This window comes from Glycine soja, chromosome 6, assembly GCF_004193775.1.
Source record: "Glycine soja cultivar W05 chromosome 6, ASM419377v2, whole genome shotgun sequence".
Taxonomy (NCBI): Eukaryota; Viridiplantae; Streptophyta; class Magnoliopsida; order Fabales; family Fabaceae; genus Glycine; species Glycine soja.
Window position 1 is genome coordinate 47,079,517 of NC_041007.1, and position 19,205 is coordinate 47,098,721.

At 36.3% G+C, this 19,205-nt stretch overlaps 4 protein-coding genes across 6 annotated transcripts; 2 read left to right on the forward strand and 2 right to left on the reverse strand.

The window, feature by feature from the left end:
- The first annotated feature begins 331 nt into the window (after positions 1-331).
- LOC114417334 lies at positions 332-1,627 on the forward strand. The gene has a single exon (XM_028382495.1). The coding sequence runs from the start codon at positions 640-642 to the stop codon at positions 1,093-1,095; it is 456 nt and encodes a 151-aa protein (XP_028238296.1). The 5' UTR covers positions 332-639; the 3' UTR covers positions 1,096-1,627.
- A 5,624-nt stretch (positions 1,628-7,251) lies between these two features.
- LOC114417337 (probable carboxylesterase 15) lies at positions 7,252-9,260 on the reverse strand. The gene is made up of 2 exons (XM_028382498.1): positions 8,584-9,260; positions 7,252-8,137 (listed from the first exon to the last, which is right to left on the reverse strand). Exons 1-2 carry the CDS (start codon positions 8,811-8,813, stop codon positions 7,954-7,956), a joined length of 414 nt encoding a protein of 137 aa, XP_028238299.1. The 5' UTR covers positions 8,814-9,260; the 3' UTR covers positions 7,252-7,953.
- Positions 9,261-9,391: 131 nt separating this feature from the next.
- LOC114417335 (probable carboxylesterase 15) lies at positions 9,392-11,026 on the reverse strand. 2 transcript variants are annotated; one of them, XM_028382496.1, is made up of 2 exons: positions 10,149-11,021; positions 9,392-9,909 (listed from the first exon to the last, which is right to left on the reverse strand). In XM_028382496.1, the coding sequence occupies exons 1-2, from the start codon at positions 10,820-10,822 to the stop codon at positions 9,594-9,596; spliced, it is 990 nt and encodes a 329-aa protein (XP_028238297.1). In that variant the 5' UTR covers positions 10,823-11,021; the 3' UTR covers positions 9,392-9,593. The 2 variants fall into 2 exon arrangements, with proteins under 2 accessions (XP_028238297.1, XP_028238298.1); XM_028382497.1 differs by having other exon boundaries at positions 9,394-9,837; positions 10,149-11,026.
- A 2,962-nt stretch (positions 11,027-13,988) lies between these two features.
- Positions 13,989-18,554, forward strand: LOC114417338 (fasciclin-like arabinogalactan protein 16). Of its 2 annotated transcripts, none has more exons than XM_028382499.1 (3): positions 13,989-15,792; positions 17,292-17,411; positions 18,191-18,554. In XM_028382499.1, the coding sequence occupies exons 1-2, from the start codon at positions 14,523-14,525 to the stop codon at positions 17,363-17,365; spliced, it is 1,344 nt and encodes a 447-aa protein (XP_028238300.1). In that variant the 5' UTR covers positions 13,989-14,522; the 3' UTR covers positions 17,366-17,411; positions 18,191-18,554. The 2 variants fall into 2 exon arrangements, with proteins under 2 accessions (XP_028238300.1, XP_028238302.1); XM_028382501.1 differs by having other exon boundaries at positions 17,292-17,395.
- The last annotated feature ends 651 nt before the right edge of the window (positions 18,555-19,205 follow it).

Sequence of the window (19,205 nt, forward strand, 5' to 3'; positions counted from 1 at the left end):
TGTGACAGTTATTGTTCCTCTAATTCGTATATGTAATATACTTGTTAGCTGTGAATAAATTATTTTTTTAATATTAAAAAATTGTTTCTTATAAAGGAATGACTCTGAAGAGTGAAAAAATGCATCCTGCCACATGGGTTTGCTCTAGTAACAATAAAATTTAAAGAACGAATTCTTCAATCTAAACACCTAAGAAAAAATTATATAGTTGGAGATGCTCTTAGAGTTGTTTCTTAATGGCTTTGTCCTTCTCACATTAATAAAAATGTGAATCTTTCTTTATTTTAGGTCTTCAACAGTTAAGAATCACAATAAATCAACTATATAGCAAAAATGTAAAATTAACTGTAATAATAACCGTTAAATTCCGTGCGTATATTGGTATATACTACTATAACGTATAAGGAACGGCTGCATCACTCGTGTGTCAGTCTTCTGTCTATTTTTCAGTGTAAAGTGCCAACACGGCTTCCGTCACAACCGCTCCCATTTCCAATCCAATTTCTTCAAATTCGCTCAATTCAATTCTCTCTCTCATCCCTTTTTTCAAGCTCCACCATCCCTTCTCTCTCTTTCTCTCTCAAACAGAAAAAAAAAAAACCGTTTAAAACAATCTCTCTCTCTCTCTCTCTTCAATCAATGCCTCACCAAGTCATGGTCCGTTCGCAGCCAGCGAACGGCCACCGGAGGCGCGGCGTCGGCGAAGTGGCCGGCAGCGCCGCGGCAGACTGCACTGCCGTGTGCTGCTGCTGCCCCTGCACGGTCGTCAACCTCGTCGTCCTCGCCGTGTACAAGCTCCCGAAGGGGCTCGTGGAAAAAGCTGCGCACAAGAGACGACGCCGTATGCCGAAGAAGAACAACACCGGCGACGTAAAAAACGGCGTCGTTTTGTTGCAGGCGCAGCGTTCGAGCAGCGTGGAAACGCTCGATATTGCGGTGGGGCCCACGCGCTTGGAGGAGTTTATGAAGAAGGAGTGGGAGGACGAGGAGAAGGGGAAGTGCGAGAAGGAAGAGGAAGAGGGGTTGGAGAAGGAGATGTGGGCCCGGTTTGCAGGAACTGGATTCTGGCGGAGCGAGTCTCAGCGTCAACCATAACCGGAGTGGACTGAAATGGATTATCCGCATTCACGCATTCCTGAATTTTGAACCTTCAAACAATTGAATATTGATATTCAACGGTTATTGCGATCAACTGAATGCTTGAATCAGAGGGCGTTGAAACGCCGTCGTATTCTGAAGCGCTTCGGCGAGGTTGTTTTGTGGGGCACGTGTGTGTGTGGTTCCTGGAGATCATGAATTCGGCAGAAGCTATGTTCCTGTGAGTGGAAAAAGCCACATGCGATGGTTATGGTTATGGGTTTTATTTTGCTTTCTTTCCAGATATTTCTTATTTAGAATCATCTGGTACAATTTTTTTTGAAAATGTTTATATTTTTTTTCTGAAATTGTTAGGATCCAAACATGATGATTAGAATTGCTGTTTTGGATTCGGGTGATGTTGATATGGAGGAACATCCTCTCTTGTATATAACTTTTATGTCCCCTCCGTTTCTGCCATTTATAAATATAATAAATTAAGAACCTTTTGGTTGTGGGTGGTTTTTGATACCTCCCTCCTATTCTGCAATTTGATGGTAGCTAGATACGCTTCTCTTAATTTTAAGATGGATTAATTGTTTTCTGTTTGTCTTACATACATGGAGCTAAACGATGCTGTCTTAGATTATTGTTTTTAATCAAGTAGGGATTACAGACAAATAAATGGTGAGGGATTGAAAAATTAATTAATTTTGATTAATTGATTTTTAATTGAAATTGTTTATGTTTAAATGTTTTTTTATAAGTTAGAAGTAAAATTATTTTGAATCCAACCTAAAAGTTATTTGAAGTTATTTTTACTATAATCAATTATAAATTTAGAATCAATTTTGAACTCTTATCCAACATGATACTAAACATATAAAAATATATCAAAAATCAATTCAACAACTTCAAACCAAACATGTTGTACATCCGTTGAGAAGTAAAAAATTATGTTTGTGGTATACAAATTGCAACAATAAATATGGAAACAACATATATATCAGTTTCTGCTCATTTCTTTCTTTTAGGGCACAGTTTTGAGGTCAAAACGTGAGTGCTAGCTACATGCTGATATCAAACACCTAACTACTAGGTTCTTAATAAACGGAAAAAATCATATCCAACGACTAACGTATGAGATAGGGAACCTGCAGACACTGTAATGTTAAACGCCAATATATGCCACTTGGTGAAAGTAATAGGTATGTATGACATTTGAGTGTATGTAGTTGTGGTTGACCATGTCTTGGCATTAGAGCAGTAGAATTAAAATCCATGCTGGAAATTTGGAGGCTGAATGAGTGTGATGGTTTACTAAACCATCCAGAACTTAGTCCCCACTCTAGACAAATTTCCTGTTCAAATTTATGGTGAGACAATAGCCTATGTGTTGAGTTTGAAATTATAGTTGCAAAACTTGACTGTTATTTTATTTGTATAAGAAAATCTCCTTCAATTAATTAAATTATGCTTTTTTTTAATCAGCAAATGAATATATTAATCAAGGTACCATAATCCATAAACAAAAATTCTGATCGCACCCCCAAGGTCAGCATGCACGGTTAGGTTGTATATATACCCAAATGATGAATATAGATACTAAATAACCATGAAGCAAGCACCAAAGAGACCAATGATAAATTACATCAAAGAAACCTAGCTTCTACCCACAACAAAAATACATTAATCCTTCCCGATCGATCACCAAGCATAGCCATCACACAATAATATGGCTTATATTCCCCTTTCCATCCACCTTATCCCAGCTATGCATTGAGAGAATGAGTATAGTTGAAGCTTTTTGATTTTCCTTTTAGCCAAGACCACGAGGTGAAACTGATTTCCTGCATTGGAATTTGTGGATCACAGTGGCTTCCATTGAATATGCAATCATTTCTCAAGTTCCAAATGTTCCAAATCGTTGAGGCCCAAATAACCATCCAAGCTTCTTTGGCTTGTGAAGAACGTACTTGATGAAACTTGCTGCCAAAAATGAGTCTCAGGGGACGCTGGTAGAACCGTATCCACTTATAACATTGTTTCCAAATTCCCATCACCTTGTCACGTGTAAAGAAGCAGTGACTTAAAGTTTCTGGATTATTTGCATAAAAGGGACAAACAATATCTTGAGGATCTTCTAAAATATTTCTAATTTAAGATTATCCTTGGTTGATAATCTATTCAACATCAATCTCCAAATTAGGAAAATTGCCTTTGGTTGAACTAATTGAGCTTCCAAATGCTTTGCATCAACTCCACATTTTGGCTTCCCACCATCTCTTCATGCAATGCTTTGTAAGCACTTTTCACCGAGTAGGCTCCCGAGGCATCCTCCTCCCACCACCACATATCATTTATATCTCTCCTTCAGTTTTACATTTTCCAAAATACTTTCTAGTTCCTCAAATTGATATTTTTCCCACTCGGAACATGGGCCTTCTCCACTCCCAAACCATATATATATAGCCTTGGAAACTTCCACAAAGCTCTCCTCCCCCGCCCAATTATCCAACCAAAACCTTGCTTTGTCACCCTCACCTACTTTCCACCTAAACCTTGTATCAAACCATTTAGACATGCTACTCCCTCCACACACCCCACACAAATCCCTCTACTAAATAGATGTTTTGTTATCACACTCACCTCTCAAAAGACCTTTCCATCCCAACATATTTAGAATTTAAAACTTCCGCCCACAACTCGTCATTTTTATTAAAAAGAGCCCATCTCCACTTGGCAAGTAGAGCTTCATTAAACAAAGATATTTTTTATGCCTAGCCCACCATGCTCCTTTGGACAACAAATTCTATCTCAACTAATCCAACACACCTTTCTTTTTTCTCCCTCACCCCTCTAAAGAAATTTTCTTTGAATGACTTTAATTTCCCTAGCTACTTGAGAAGGCATTTTGAAAAAAGAGATATAAAAAATGGGTAAAGAAGATAGTATCGAGTTTATCAAGCAAATTCTTCCCGCATATGAAAGAGACTTGTATTTCCATGGGGCAAGCTTCTTCTTGAATTTTCCAATGATTGACTTCCATGCTGCCGCTCTTCTTGGATTAGCTCCAATAGGCATTCCCAAGTATGTGAAAGGCAATGTAAGTAGGCTACAATTTAACAATCTTGCAAACTTCACCACTTCACTACTCTCCACTCCCACCGCCCCAAAAGAGATTTTGGAGAAATTAACTTTCAAGCTGGATACTAGTTCAAAACATCTCATGATACACTTAATGGTAATCACATTCTCCAATGTTACTTCTCCCAAATTAATAGTATCATCTGCGAATTGAAGCAAATTAACTTCCACTTCATCTCTTCCCACACGGTAACTAGAGAATAAATTCTTTGATATAACTTCTTTCATTAAACTCCTAAGGCCCTCCGCAACTATAACAAAGCGAAAGGGTGCCAAAAGATTTTCTTGTCTTAGTCCCCTTTGCAATTTGAACTCATTAGATGGACTCCCATCGACAAGAATCGAGACCATACTAGTATATCTAAACAATTCTCTATCCATCTAATTCACTTCTCATTAAATCCAAGCCTTCTCATCATGTAAAACAAGAAATCCCTACAAATAGAGTCATATGCTTTCTCATAATCCGTCTTAAAGATGAGACACTTTTTTTTTCTTCTTCTAGCTTCATCAATAACTTCCATTGCCAACCACTACACTATACACAAGATTTCTTCCTCCAATAAATTCACTTTGTCTCTTGTCAATGACACCATCAAGTACTCTTTTCAACCTATTAGCCAAAATCTTTGCAAGAATTTTATACATGCATCCCACAAGAGAGACTGGTCTAAAGTCACCCAAACTTTGTGGCTCATTAACTTTTGGGATTAAAGTGATAAAAGAAGAATCACTACCTCTTGGAAGCACTCCATGCTGATGAAATTCCACCAAGAACTGCATAGCATCATCCTTCAACAAATGCCAAAATAGCTTGATGAATTTGAAGTTGATCCCATATGGCCCTGGGCATTTCATGTTACCACAATCTCAAACCACTTCTTTAACTCTCCCCTCATCAAAATTAGCCACTAACATTATTATGTTGCTGCAAAATATTCTTGAATTGGATATGGTCAAGTTTAGGCCTTTCCCACCTTTCTCCATGAAATCTCTTTTAAAAAAAATCTTCTTGTTGTTTCTTCCTTCACTCTCAAAGGTTCTTTAACCCAACACCCGTCCACATTGATCCCTCTAAGCACAGTCTTCCATTTCCTCTAATTCACCACACTATGAAAGTACCTTGTGTTACAATCCCCTTCCATATTCCACTCCAATCTTGCCTTTTGTCTTAAAAGAGATTCTTTGTAATTGTTCACCCTCTAAAACTTTTGCAACTCCTTTTTCCTCATTATTTTCAAATCACTAAGGCTTGTGATTTCCCCTTTCAATTCAATTTCATTAATCTCTTTTTGACCTTCTTCAAATCTGCTTTCCAAGTTGCCAAAATGCTCCTTATTCCACTTCTTCAATTCCCTTTTCAACCATTTAAGTTTCTCCTTCAATACAAACACTCCCCAACCTTGCACTTCTAATTTCCTTCATGCATCCTCAACAAATTTTTGGAATCTCCCATCATCAAATCAACAATTCAACACTCTAAAAGGTTTGGGACCTCAATCCACTATGACATTCTTCGGAACAAGCGGGCAACGATCGAATATGTTTCTCTCCAAGATGTATTGTGAAGCTTCCAGCTACCTACCAAGCCATTCTCTATTCACCATAATTCTATCAAGCCTACTCATAGCCTTTTCATTTGGTCTAAACCAAGTAAATCTTCTTCCATATGTCTTCTACTCCCATATCGGCAATGAATTGGTTGAATTCCCTTCTCTCACCCCCTCCACCACTAGTTTCAGCTGCCCCTTTCCTTTTGTTTTCCCTCCTGATGCAATTAAAATCATCAACAACGCACCAAAATTAGAGTTGCTGTTGGACTTCATTTGCACTAACTGCTCCCAAACCCTTCTCTTTTGTAGCAAGTCACATGGAGAATATATGTTAGCAATGGAAATACAACAGCCCTCTTCCCTCCAATTTCCTTCCACCAAAATAAATCCATTCCCTTCATGCAGATTTGACACTTCCAAACAATCTTTATTCCACACATATAACAGCCCCCAGCCGAATTAACTTCAGGACTAAAAAAGAAATCCACCTCCTTGTCTCCCTTACAAAGTCATAAACTTGTCTGTATGTTATTTTATTTGTGATTGAATAATAATTAAACTAATTTTTTACATTGTTAATGCATAGTTATTAAACTCTTTATTTTTATAGACTTTTAGTGATTTTTTATAAGTTTAATATACATGCACTTTTTATATAAGAAAATAGGATATGATATGACATGCTGGAACTTCACAAGACTTCCTCGGTGCACCAATTGATTTCGGCCATACCAGATATTGAACACATCAGACACTGCTCCATCATCAGCATTTGTAATGAAACCTCTTAACCATTCCAGAAATGAAAAAAAATCTGGTTTGGTACAATACGAATAGAGAGATCTTCAAAGATTCTGGACATGTTAAGATAGCATGCTCATCAGTCTCTAATTATAAATGAAACTTTTAGTGATTTTGTTTTTGAGAAGAAAAAAAAAGGGTCATTGACTGTTATATCTAAAAAATTTCTCCAACTCAGGAGGATATCATACCATAAATAAGGCTATAATCAAATTTGGCTAAAACCAGACAATCCTCAAAACATATTTAAATTCATCATACAGGAACATAGCATGTGAGGATGGGAGAGAAGAACATAATAATTCCTAAAATAATCAAAGATAATTGCAATATGGAATATATATAATTTATAACTAACAGCCGAAAGGATAGAATAGAATAATAGAACAATAAGTTTATCACATATTTAGTTTATGGTGTTATTTTAACAGTTCAAGCTCAACTAAAATCACTAGAGTACATATTGCTTATTGGAGTTCAAAACAAAATTAATGGTTATCCTCGATGCGTTTCGCAGCAAAAATAACAAAGAATGCATCAATATCATGTAACATTTTCAAAAGAAAAAAAAAAACAGATGCATAAATCGAACCAAACTGAGACATTCTTTCCCAACCAAAACAGATAGTTTTTCCAAATAAAGTTTTGAAATACTCAAAATATCCAACGTGTACTACAATTGAAAATTTCTCCCTTTGTAAATTAAACTTAAAGACCACATTTGTTACTTTTTATTTACTTGTCTTACATATAGGAAGAGTCCAAGAGCACAAGAGGGTGGAAGTAGAGATGGTTTTTTCACAACACCGATGCTTAGAAGTTATAATGTTGCCTTCGAAGTAGGCTCAGATAAATTACAGCATATATTAGTTTCAAAGGGGAAAAATTTATTACAATTGCAGTTTAGCACAAAGGTTTTAAATATCGGTTGCGATTGCGCTGCAATTTTGTCATGTTTGTTGATATCGTGAAAAAATGCAGCTGATGCGATCCCAATTGCGAGCGTAACATGATCGCAGACAACTAAATTTTTTTGATGTTACAGCCCAAATAATGGTAGTGGACCGTTTTTTGAAACCTTTGCACAACTTTTGGGTAATGCATAGATGCTTAGAATGTTGTTTTTTGGTCATTATCATCACTCGTACCTAAAACCAAGTAGAAGTTAAAATGCAATAGTAAAAGCTACTACAATAAACAAAACATGCATGTTGTAGCAGACTAGTAGTGTTTGAAGCGCTTCAAACTCTAATTCCCCAGATGTTTCTCTATGAAATGTTTGACAACCAGCATCAACTTGTTTGATGGTTCAGAGTTGGAATCATTAGTGAAGAACCCATGTTGTTGTCCTTCAAATTCTACACACTCAACATCTTTACCCCACTCCTTGAGCCTCCTTGCATAATCCTCTGTCCTGTCTCTTAAGCAAATCACTTCCTGGAGCCACCACTAAAATTGGGTCTAGTTTAGTTGCTTCAAGGCTCTTGCTATTTGGCCCAAACGGATTCACAAGAGGGTGATAACTAGTTTCCCCAACGGGTAAACAAAGCCTCCAATACCTGTTCATTAAGAAACAAACACATAAACCTTTCTTGTTCTATGCACACCAAAATGGCAAAATTGACATTTTCTTTTTTAGAGATTACAGTTATTTTTTTCTTAAATTTTTTTTATTTAAGTTGGATAGAATTACAGTAAAATACAAAATCTTTTTTAATTATTTAATGTCTAAAACTCATATTCAAGACAACTTACTAGAACGCTAGTTGATGCACATGTTCATTCGGTGGTAATTCTGACACTATTTACATTCATTGACTTGCATACCTTATCAATTAAGGTTTGAAATTTTGAATCATTTTTTTGAAAATAAACACAATATATTTAAATTACCAACCTATCAATAAGTTCTAAATTGAGAAAAGTATCATTTAGTCCTTTAGTTTCTCACTTGGTTCGGATAGTCCCACTAAAGAAAGGGGTCCAATAAAAGATAAACCCTTACCCGAACCGGTGCCAGCTCGGGAGACCCAAATCCAAGCCGAGCCGAGCCGCCAAATGGTGAACTATGTTCCCTCCAGCCGAGTCACCCAAAACAAACACGCCGCTAAAATCAGCCACGTGGCTCAACCACGGATCCAGCTCATTACTCACGGCTTGATCTTGAAGCCACTTAATAGGTTTAAACATATTTTTTTTATTCCTATAAAATAAGCGAGTTTTGATTTTAATCATAGCTATTTTTTTTCATCTTAAAAAATATGAAATTATTATTTTGGATCCTTGATGTCAACTACTCATGTGTTTAATGAAAAATCAAATGAACATCCACGTCCACTAGTATTTGCGGTATCATATCAACATGCAAAACCTCCAAAAAGTTATGTAGAATTCTAAAATGAATGTTATTTATCAACCTTAACAAGAAAATTAGGGACAAAAAATAATGATTTCGGCTTTTTGAGTGATGAAAATCAAAGAAAAATATTTTATAACGATCAAAACCTATTCAATAATTTTACATACATTAAAAATAGTAATTTCAAATTTTAGAAGATGAAAAAGAAGAAAACATCTTAGAGGAACTAAAAGCACAACTCAATCATTTTATAAGACTAAATATATTTTAGAAAAATTCAGTAAATTTTAACCAAGAATAGATAATGTGATGTGATAGATGGGATACGATAAGAAGGGTGTTTGCTGTATCACTCCTCTTTGATGATTTGTGTTTGCTAATCTGATTTTGGGTACTGCTTACTTGAAAGTTTGGAATTTTAGCTCTGTAGCAGGTTCAGAGAAATTGCAAGAAATATTATCAGCATCGAAGGGGAAAGATTTATTACAATTGCAATTTAACACAGCTTTTGGGCAATGCATACTTGATGCTTGCTTAGAAATGTTACTTTGTTCCCTTGTCATCACTCGTACCTAAAACATAGTTAAAAATGCAAGAGCAAAAGTTACTACATTAAACATGCATGTTGTAGCTAGACAAGTAGTGTTTGAAGCCCTTCAAACTTTCCCCAAATGCTTCTCTATGAATTGTTTGATGATCAGCATCAACTTGTTTGATGGTTCTGAGTTGGGATCAATAGTGAAGAAACCATGTTGTTGTCCTTCAAATTCTACATAATCTATATCTTTATTACCCCACTCCTTAAGCCATTTTGCATAATCCTCTGCCCTGTCTTTAAGCAAGTCACTCCCTCCAGCCACCACTAGAATTGGGTCGAAATTAATTGCTTCAAGGCTCTGGCTATAAGGCCCAAAAGGATTCACAAGAGGGTGATCAGTAGTCTCCCCAATGGGTATAGAAAGCCTCCAAAACCTATTCAACCATTAACAACACATACATACACCTTTCACTAGTTTGGCAACAAGACAATAACAAAAGAAAATTGTTCTATGCATGCAAAAATTTTGGCACTATATATTTGTACTTTCATTGACTAATTTACTTACCCTATTAATTAATACTTGAATCATTGGAAAGCTGGTGTAAACATGATACAAAAAAAATGATTCACATACACACAAAAATATGGTGCAAAATTCCATTTTACTAACCTATCAATAAGTTCTAAATTGAGAAAAGCATCTTTTGGTCCTTCAGCTTCTGACTTGGTTCGGATAGTTCCACCAAAGAAAGGGGCCAATAGAACATAACCCCTAACCCGAACCGGATCCAACTCGGGAGACCCAAACCCAAGCCGAGCCGCTAAGTGATGAGCTATGTTCCCTCCAGCTGAGTCACCCGAAATGTACACATGGCTAAAATCAGCCACGTGGCTGAGCCACGGGTCTGGCTCATCACTCACGGCTTGAGTTTGAAGCCACTTAAGAGCCTCAAAGCCATCCTCGATCGCATCGGGGAGTCGATTCTCGGGAGCAAGCCGATAATCTGGGGCAACAACCACGGCTCGAAGCCGAGAAGTAAGCTGGAAACAATAGTTTTGACAGTTAGGCCAAGTGCGCGAGCCGATGCAAAAGCCGCCACCGTGGATATAAATGAAAATGGGAAGCTTGGATCCGGCTGAGTCGTCGGCTGGCTTATAGAGCCGAAGCTGAAGATCAAGTGCAGTGTCAAAAACGACATCTTTCCACAAAACGGTGCCATCGTCGTTTATAGGTACGTTGAAGCTTGGACGTGAAGAACGTACAATGGAACCGTCGTTATAGACATGAAGAACGCCACGACAATCTTCCACCACGGTGGCTTTGGAGTTCGATATCTCAGACATGTTTTTCTTATCCCTTGTCCACTATTTAATTTTTTTTGTGTGAGGAAAAGTTGTGAATATAAAGAGGTTATTGAATGAGTCAATGACAATGGATATGCATTGTTATGTGAATGGCGTTTTCTCGTTGTGCTTGTTTAATTTGTTTGCCATACAAAACAAACACAAAAGGCTCAAATGCTTGTGTGGAGTGTGTCATCGTCGATAACTTCTTCTGTGTACGTTGTTTTGTGCGGCTCTTTAGTCTTTAGTTTTGACATTGTCTTAATCCGCAATTTTAATCTATTAATTTTAGAAAATCCATAATTTTTATCTTAGAGATATTTAATAATATTTTTATAAAAAAAAGTTACAATTATAATAAAATGTAAAACTTTGGACATAAATTATGAGACTCCAAGATGAAGTTAGGGTTACATATTACACCGGAGGCGTACTAACTAGAATTATATATACTTTAATTTCATTATTACAGTAATTCTGGTCGTGACATAACAATAATTTAGTCTTCTCTTTTCTTATACCGTGCTTAATTACACAAGTAATAATATGTCTAAAATTAATCATACATCTCAAAGTGCCTATGTTATGAAACACGATGTCTATGAGTGCTTCTGCTAGCCACGCAGCATTGGCAATGTCATTGTTCAGAGTCTTTTCTAGTGCAATGGATTTGATCCATCAACATCCATGGCACAAAAAAAAGAATTTTAGAGATTTTTTTTTTCCAGCAGACAAAAATACACCTAAACAAAACCAGTGTAAAATACAAGTGAGACGTCCATTATTCTAACAAAACTATAAAATACATATTAAAGAAAACAACATGTTGAATTTGTGTAATCATTAAAGGACAAAAATAAAAGCAAGCACACTTGCTTTGACGAGAGATTTTGTTTGATAGCAAAGTCAAGTTGATATAGTCCACAATACCCTTTTATCATCTATAAGGACTTTTAAGTTTTGAACATACTTTTAGAAGGGTATTTTGGTGAACTCAAACTTCTCGTATCTATATTCCTTGCCAACTACTGAAAGATATGCCAAAGTCACAAATTATAAATACCATAGCTTAACATAATTGTAATGAAATGATTATATATAGTGCCACCGACAGATTTCTATGAGGAACGTACAAGGAGATATATGCACCGGGGGCACACAGAACTAGCAAGGAAAAGGAAGCAAAATAGGGCTTATAAGGTCATAGTTTTAATACTTTTTTCCCTAAAAGTGCCTTAAGCTTCTCTCCTACCATACTGTTGAGGGATACACGAAACCAAACTCATTTAATGATGTGACCAAAATCATTGATAATTATACAATAATGGATTCTTCTACGCCCCCACCAAATACTGATTATAGAATTACTTAATAATAATCACTTCCACTTGTCCTTTTATGAGCGAAATCTATGGTCAATTCACTTTTTATATGACTTTATGAGAGCAAAGTAACCGTGGCATAGCCACTTCTCATACTCTTTTTTTTTTTCATGGCACAGGCATACTATTATCTTCATTATGTCTTGTTCTTCAAAATTAATTGTCGTTGATGTTCTTCAGCAAAAAAAAAAATGTGATTATATATTATGAGTTTAACTTGAAATGAAATGTAAATATTAGAATGAGATTTTTTAAATAGATACTGCAAATATCTTTTATGATGTATTTGGTAGAGTGGAATGGAAAAAAAAGAAACAAAATTTAAAAAAATTGAGTTAAAGTAAATTGATAAATGTGTGACATTCACACTAATTTTTTAAAATTTTCCTTTTTCTCCACTCCATTTCACTTGTCTCAAAACACACCAACAGGATAAAATCCTTATCAACATTAAATATTTCTCTACAGATATTTAATGTAGTTATATAATTAGTATTTGAAGTTGATATACTAATTAATCTGAAATAATTTTATGTCATTTGATCGATGAACTTGATGCTGTTAGTTGAAAATTTTAAATGAAAATAAATTTAATCGATCCGTTGGGTGACATTATCATCCATATCATTGTTCTAATTAAGTCAGATAATAGCTAGAGAGAAACTTGACAAGTGAATCCATTATTCAAATTATGTATGCAATGAGGTTAACATTCACAATATTTATTTAATAAATAAACCGATGAATTCTTTCCCCATCAATCAAAGATTATTACCACTTTTGAATCTTCACATTGATGAGAAGATAAAAGTGAAGACGAAGTAAAGAAAGCTCAAGAGATAGACTGATAGCCCGTCGGTGGGGGATAGGTCATAGGTCACCCTCCATACATAAAAGACTTGTCCTTAATTGCTATGTCATTATAGGGAAAAAGTAAGAAAAAGGGTATGAACCCCCTATTTTATTTTCAAACGTCTTCACCCAATTGTTTAATTAACTTTCCTTCTAAACCTATTAATCTACATACCCCAACAAATAGTCTTCACCAATTGTCTAATTGGAGTATATATTATCCAATCCCTTATTAATGTTAATTTGTTTTTTTCTTCTTTTTTGTCCCTTTCAATTTATCTCTACCAAAAACAGGATGAACTCCCACATGTACAAAGAGTTCTGTGGTTCCTTCTTGCAATCCCATAAGCTTTGGCAAAAAAATATTTTGCATTCTTAATGCCAAATGTCTTTTTTTTCTTTCTAGAGTTTTGCAAGCATTTTTATTCCATGGTTTGTATGGTACGTACACATGAGTTTCTAGAGGACAGGAACAGCTCAGCTAATACATGAACACAAATAGCATATGAGGGAACCCAAGGCCAAGTGGGGGGGCCAATCACCACTCTTAATTAATTCACAAGTCGTAATATCTTTTTTATAATTGCTTCGATGCATCTATTCCACGGTGTAGACAATCCATACATTAAACGCACACAATATACTCATAACCTAATAAACAACATATTCTTAATGAATAAACAACTTATTCTCTGCGTGCTAATTGCAAAGTATAACTTTTTTTAATCCGTCAGGTCGAAGATCCACTAATCAGACCATAATATTTACATTACACACTAATCTTAAAAAAATGTCAATATTATATTATGTAATGTATACTTTTAAACTCATTTTCTCTTAATATTAATGAAAATTTATTAAAGTTACAAGTTTTGTGAGTTTTTATGAGTTTTTTTTTAAAAAAATTATGTATCATAAAAAAATGTATTAAAAAGTACTACAATACTGTATTATTATTAACCCTCCTCTTCCATCAAATGCACACCAACACTAGCTACTTATAAATACAGAGAAAAAAAAGTGTGTTCACCTTCACCACGGTCTTCATTCTACAACTCATACAGAAGGTGAAAAAGTCAAAACACACCATTAAGATGGTAAGAAAAGAAAATTATTGACAATAATGAAAGTGGGTTTATCTATCTATCCATCCTTCATTTATTCACGAGCCAGGTAGCAGTTAGGGTTTCTGGACCCCACACCAATAGAACCCTGTTTCTCACTTCCCCCTCCCAATCAAATCCCGCCACATAAGCCATTGATTTTCACAAAGCAACCGACACCCCTTTATTCATTTACCCACATCCATTAATTGGCACCAATTAACAACCTCAACAACACTATTAATCCCAACATTTTTACCCCACCCTTAACCAAAACAAAAACCTACCTTGTCTCCAACATACATAGGCACTGTCTCTGTTTCTATTTCTCACTCTCTGAACTCTGAACACCGAAAATCCGCCATGGATTTTCGCATCTATGGCGTCACGATCCTTCTCTTCCTCTTCCCAACCCTCACATTCTCAATCTCACAGGGTCAGATAAACTCAAACTCAATCCTTGTCGCTCTGTTGGACTCCCATTACACCGAACTCGCTGAGCTTGTGGAAAAAGCCATGCTTTTGCAGACTCTGGAGAACACTGTCATGAACAACAGCAACAACATCACAATCTTCGCTCCCAGAAACGAAGCCCTCGAACGCGATCTCGACCCCGATTTCAAGCGTTTCCTCCTCGAACCCCGCAATCTCCATTCCCTCCAAACCCTCCTCTTGTCCCACATCGTCCCCAAAAGAATCACCAAACCCGAATTCAAAACCGGGTCGACCCGACACAGAACTTTAGCGTCTCACCACCACCTCACTCTCCAAGCCCTGAATTTGACTCACTGGAATGTTGAGTCTTCCCGGGTTATTAACCCGAATTCGGTAACCCGACCCGACGGAGTGATCCACGGCATCGACACTCTCCTCATCCCTCGCTCAGTCCAAGACGAATTCAACCGTCGCCGGAATCTGATCTCCATCGCCGCGGTAAAACCCGAACCATCCCCGGAGGTCGACCCGCGAACCCACCGGTTAAAGAAACCGGCGCCGGCAGCGCCGGCGGGGGCCCCGCCGGCGCTCCCGATCTACGACGCGATGGCGCCGGGGCCATCGCTTGCACCGGCGCCAGCGCCGGGTCCGGGTGGGTCCCACAAGCACTTCAATGGGGAAAAGCAAGTAAAAGATTTCATCGAGACGTTACTCCACTACGGCGGCTACAACGAGATGGCGGATATTCTGGTAAACCTAACGTCCCTGGCGATGGAGATGGGAAGGTTGGTTTCGGAGGGTTACGTTTTGACGGTGTTAGCACCTAACGACGAGGCCATGGCGAAGTTAGCGACGGAGCAATTAAGTGAACCGGGTTCGCCCGAACAGATTATGTACTATCACTTGATACCCGAGTATCAGACCGAGGAGAGCATGTACAATGCCGTCAGAAGGTTCGGGAAGGTCCGTTACGACACGTTACGGTTGCCGCACAAGGTCACGGCGCAGGAGGCTGACGGCTCCGTTAAGTTCGGCCACGGGGACACGTCTGCTTACTTGTTCGACCCCGATATTTACACGGATGGACGGATCTCCGTTCAGGGAATTGACGGCGTTCTGTTTCCGCCTCAGGAGGAAGAAGCCGCCGGGCCCGTTACCCGAGCCCAGCCCGCTAAGGTCGTCGTCAAGCAAAGAAGAGGTGAGCTTTTTTTTTTTCTTTCACTTTTGCCTTTTTTTTTTGTTGGTGGTGTTTGTTTTGGGGGTTTTTTAAGTCAAGATGAGGATGACGTGTGTTTAATTTGGTTGGCTAAATTTATTTTTGTTTTTTTTTTCTTTTCGTTTACTTCTTTTCTTTTTTTTAATTATGTGGCTAGACTGGTTCTGGTTTTGGGTTAAGGTTGTCAATTATTGAGGTTTCATTTTTGTTTCTGGGCTAGTATTGGTTTGGACAAGGGAGTGCATATTTTTATGTAAGGTAGTTTCTTGAATAGGGTAATAATGTTTGAATTTTAGGTGGGAGAGTCTAAGATTATGTTTAGGGTCATGTTTGGTTACCCTTCAAAATTACGTTTGACAATACAATTTGGCTTGCAAATTAATCTTGGAGAAACAAGACTTGGAATACTTTTGAAAACTTAAGTTTGGCCCCTGGAATCTGTGGGAATTTCATGCAAGGTGGAAGAAGGAATATATTGTTTGTCTTGCTTGCTCTGGTTTGTGTAAGTTACTAGTTAGGATTGATTATTTGGAAATACTACTGAGAATATTATTGATGTGGAAAATGGGATTCTTAAGATTTAAGAAACTAGTAAGAAAAAAGTTTATAAAGTGGCAGTGGTACCACTCAACGTATCGAATTGTTTGTTAGGTCAAGCTTCTGCAAGGTGGAAAAGAAACTTTTGAGGAAAATGTTATGCCCAGAGGGTTCTTATAGCTAAACAAGAAAATTGGAGTTGAATCCCTTTGAATTGAATGGTGGTGAGGGGAGATGAATGCTAATGGAACTTCATGAATCTTTTAGCTTGTGATACCAATAATTTTGTTGTCGTATGTCTACACCTGTAAATAATTAAAGTTGTTGAGAAAAAAAAAAATCAATGATTGGTGTTTAAATATATGCATGATTTGTTTTATCATAAAAAGTAAATTGCTTACTTTAGAAAAGCCAGGTCCACGTTTTTCCCCACTAATGATAACTAGCAATCATATTTGATGATAATCTTCAAGTTACAACCTTTTGCTTCTTAGATGGTCCATCATCATTTCTCACAAAATTGGTGAGTATTTTAGTAAGTTCCTACTTTGTGCAATGCTTGAATATGAGAACTAGATGGAAAGTAATCATATGTGGGGAAAAGAAAAGAAAAATTGGAAATGGAGGAGAGAGACCAGAAGAGGAAAGTGATGAATGACGTAAAAGACAATTATCCAGCTAGAATGAATTTTATGTTCGTTTCGATGTTTGTGAGCTCAATCTTGTAATATCAAAGTCTATGATTGACTTGATAAATGAATTTTTCTTGTTTTCTTTGATATCTCTTTTCACATGCTAATCTATATAAAGAATTTGTTTTATCTATGGTCTGCTTGGTTTTTGTTTTTTTACCTCATTTCAGTGATACTCCACAACTGATTATATAAATATCATTTCACATAGTTTCTGTTTAAGCTAAAGTTTGAATGGGGAATGAATGGCAGGAAAATTGTTGGAAACAGCATGTTGGATGCTTGGAAGCTTTGGACAGAACTCTAGATTCATCTCTTGTCAATGAAGAGCTCTTATCTGGATGCTAGCAAGACTAGTTAAGAACGAAAACCGTGAGATTCTAATTTGATATCTGAATGATGTTACGTGATAACTAGCTTAAGCCCATTAATCAGATCTTGTTAACTTGAATAAAGGATTAATTATAATAAAGAGTGTTTATGTTTTCCTTGCTCCTGCCAAATCACTAGTTTTTCTTGTTGTTCTCACATAGTTCATAGTTCCATTGATGTTTACTGTTACTGATAATGTAACAGTACAAAATCCAATTGGTGAAATTGGACGTTCAAAGCAGAATTTCATCTCAGTACAAAATCTGTTTAAAGTTCAAACACAATGAATGCATGCATGCATGCCATCAGGCCTTTGACCCGGTTATGGTCAGTCACTTGGTCTTAAATGGGTGTTCTCTCTCTACCATGTGAGATTAAATATCAAATGCCAAAAAATAAAATATAAAAAGAAAAAAAGTAAACCTCAATTTTTTAGGAATATGAAGCTTCATGTTACCCTCCCAATATTCATTAGAAAAAAACTTATATACAGTAGTAGTTCTTTTAGTGCTGTTCGTTCTGTTTTTCAATCAAAATTTATAGTTTAGCCTCAATAATATGCATACTCCTCTAATACAAACCTTTGTTACTTAGATTACTTATATGAAACTCCAATTCTGATGGAAGAACAACACAAATTGTATTTTAACCTTTGTCCACCTCATTTTGATTACTTAACCATGTGATTTTCCTAATTGTCATTAAGTTGACCTTCAACTTTATTATTTTCCTTTAACATTTTCTGTTTACTTACACTGATTGCACATGCCTTGATGCAGCTGCACAGGAAATTCCAAAGATGTAAAAAGTCAACGGAATATGAAGGCCAGGTTACTTGAAATGGGTTAATAGCAGCAGCTGCTATGGATTTGGTTTTCCCACGTTTTTGTGATGGTCTTTTTTTCTTTCTCCTTCTCGATTTTTCTTCTTGTGGATTTGGGTCTTGGACTTGAGAACAAAAGTTTCTCAAGTCTAGTGAAAACAATATATAGTGCAATTTAGATTCAGTTAGGAGGTTGTGTTGGTGGGATGAGAAGGTTTTATGTAATAAGATGGCAGTGAAATCTGTGCCCGATTCAGTAAGTAATTTTACAAAAATGGAAATACAGTAATAATCAATAAAATGATTCTTTTCTGTAATTACATTTTGTACATTTCCTCTTCATCCCCCTTTGTATTACCTATAATATAATTATCACCCATCCATTTGGAAAAATTATATTTTAGTTTTTTTTAGTCAGAAATTAAAAGAGGGATTATTGTGTTGGTAAAACTATTTCATTTTCTATGTCTTGGTCTTTGATTGGGAGTAATGGACATGTTCAAAGCAAAGTATTTATGGTTTAAGTATCCAATAACTACCACTTGTTATTACTCAATTGCTGATATCAAATTCTGGCTCAATTTTAATTTATTTCTTGCTCTCGTCATTATGGTCAATAAGTTATTATTGTTATAATTAATAAGGTCCCGTCAATGACGTGGAGAACTTTGAAAATGCCGTGCTTATTGTCTCTAATTCTCTATGACTATATCAACTCTTTGGCATGATGCTAGGAAATGGCAAGTCAGGACTTGTTCTTACATCATGGCAAAGTACTTAAGTAATTGATTCTTAATCACATTTGAGAATTTTCTTGATTTTGAAGAACTGCTAGAAAATGTTGCATTACTCCTAGAAGTAGCCAACTGATCTTAACTTTCATTATTCTTTTTCCATTGTATTAACTTAGCCTGGAAAAGAAAAAAACAATGTAATTAAACTGAAAAGGTTTATATATATTTTTAGTTTTT

Bases quoted from the DNA above. Each gene is read 5' to 3' on its own strand.
- LOC114417334 (XM_028382495.1), top strand. From the start codon at position 640: ATGCCTCACCAAGTCATGGTCCGTTCGCAGCCAGCGAACGGCCACCGG.
- LOC114417337 (XM_028382498.1), bottom strand. From the start codon at position 8,813: ATGATTAAAATCAAAACTCGCTTATTTTATAGGAATAAAAAAAATATG. The intron at 8,138-8,583 runs GTAAGGGTTTAT...CTTAATGAACAG, and splicing joins CCGAGCTGGCACCGGTTCGG to GTATTGGAGGCTTTGTTTAC.
- LOC114417335 (XM_028382496.1), bottom strand. From the start codon at position 10,822: ATGTCTGAGATATCGAACTCCAAAGCCACCGTGGTGGAAGATTGTCGT. The intron at 9,910-10,148 runs GTTAGTAAAATG...ATGGTTGAATAG, and splicing joins AATTTAGAACTTATTGATAG to GTTTTGGAGGCTTTCTATAC.
- LOC114417338 (XM_028382499.1), top strand. From the start codon at position 14,523: ATGGATTTTCGCATCTATGGCGTCACGATCCTTCTCTTCCTCTTCCCA. The intron at 15,793-17,291 runs GTGAGCTTTTTT...AATGAATGGCAG, and splicing joins CGTCGTCAAGCAAAGAAGAG to GAAAATTGTTGGAAACAGCA.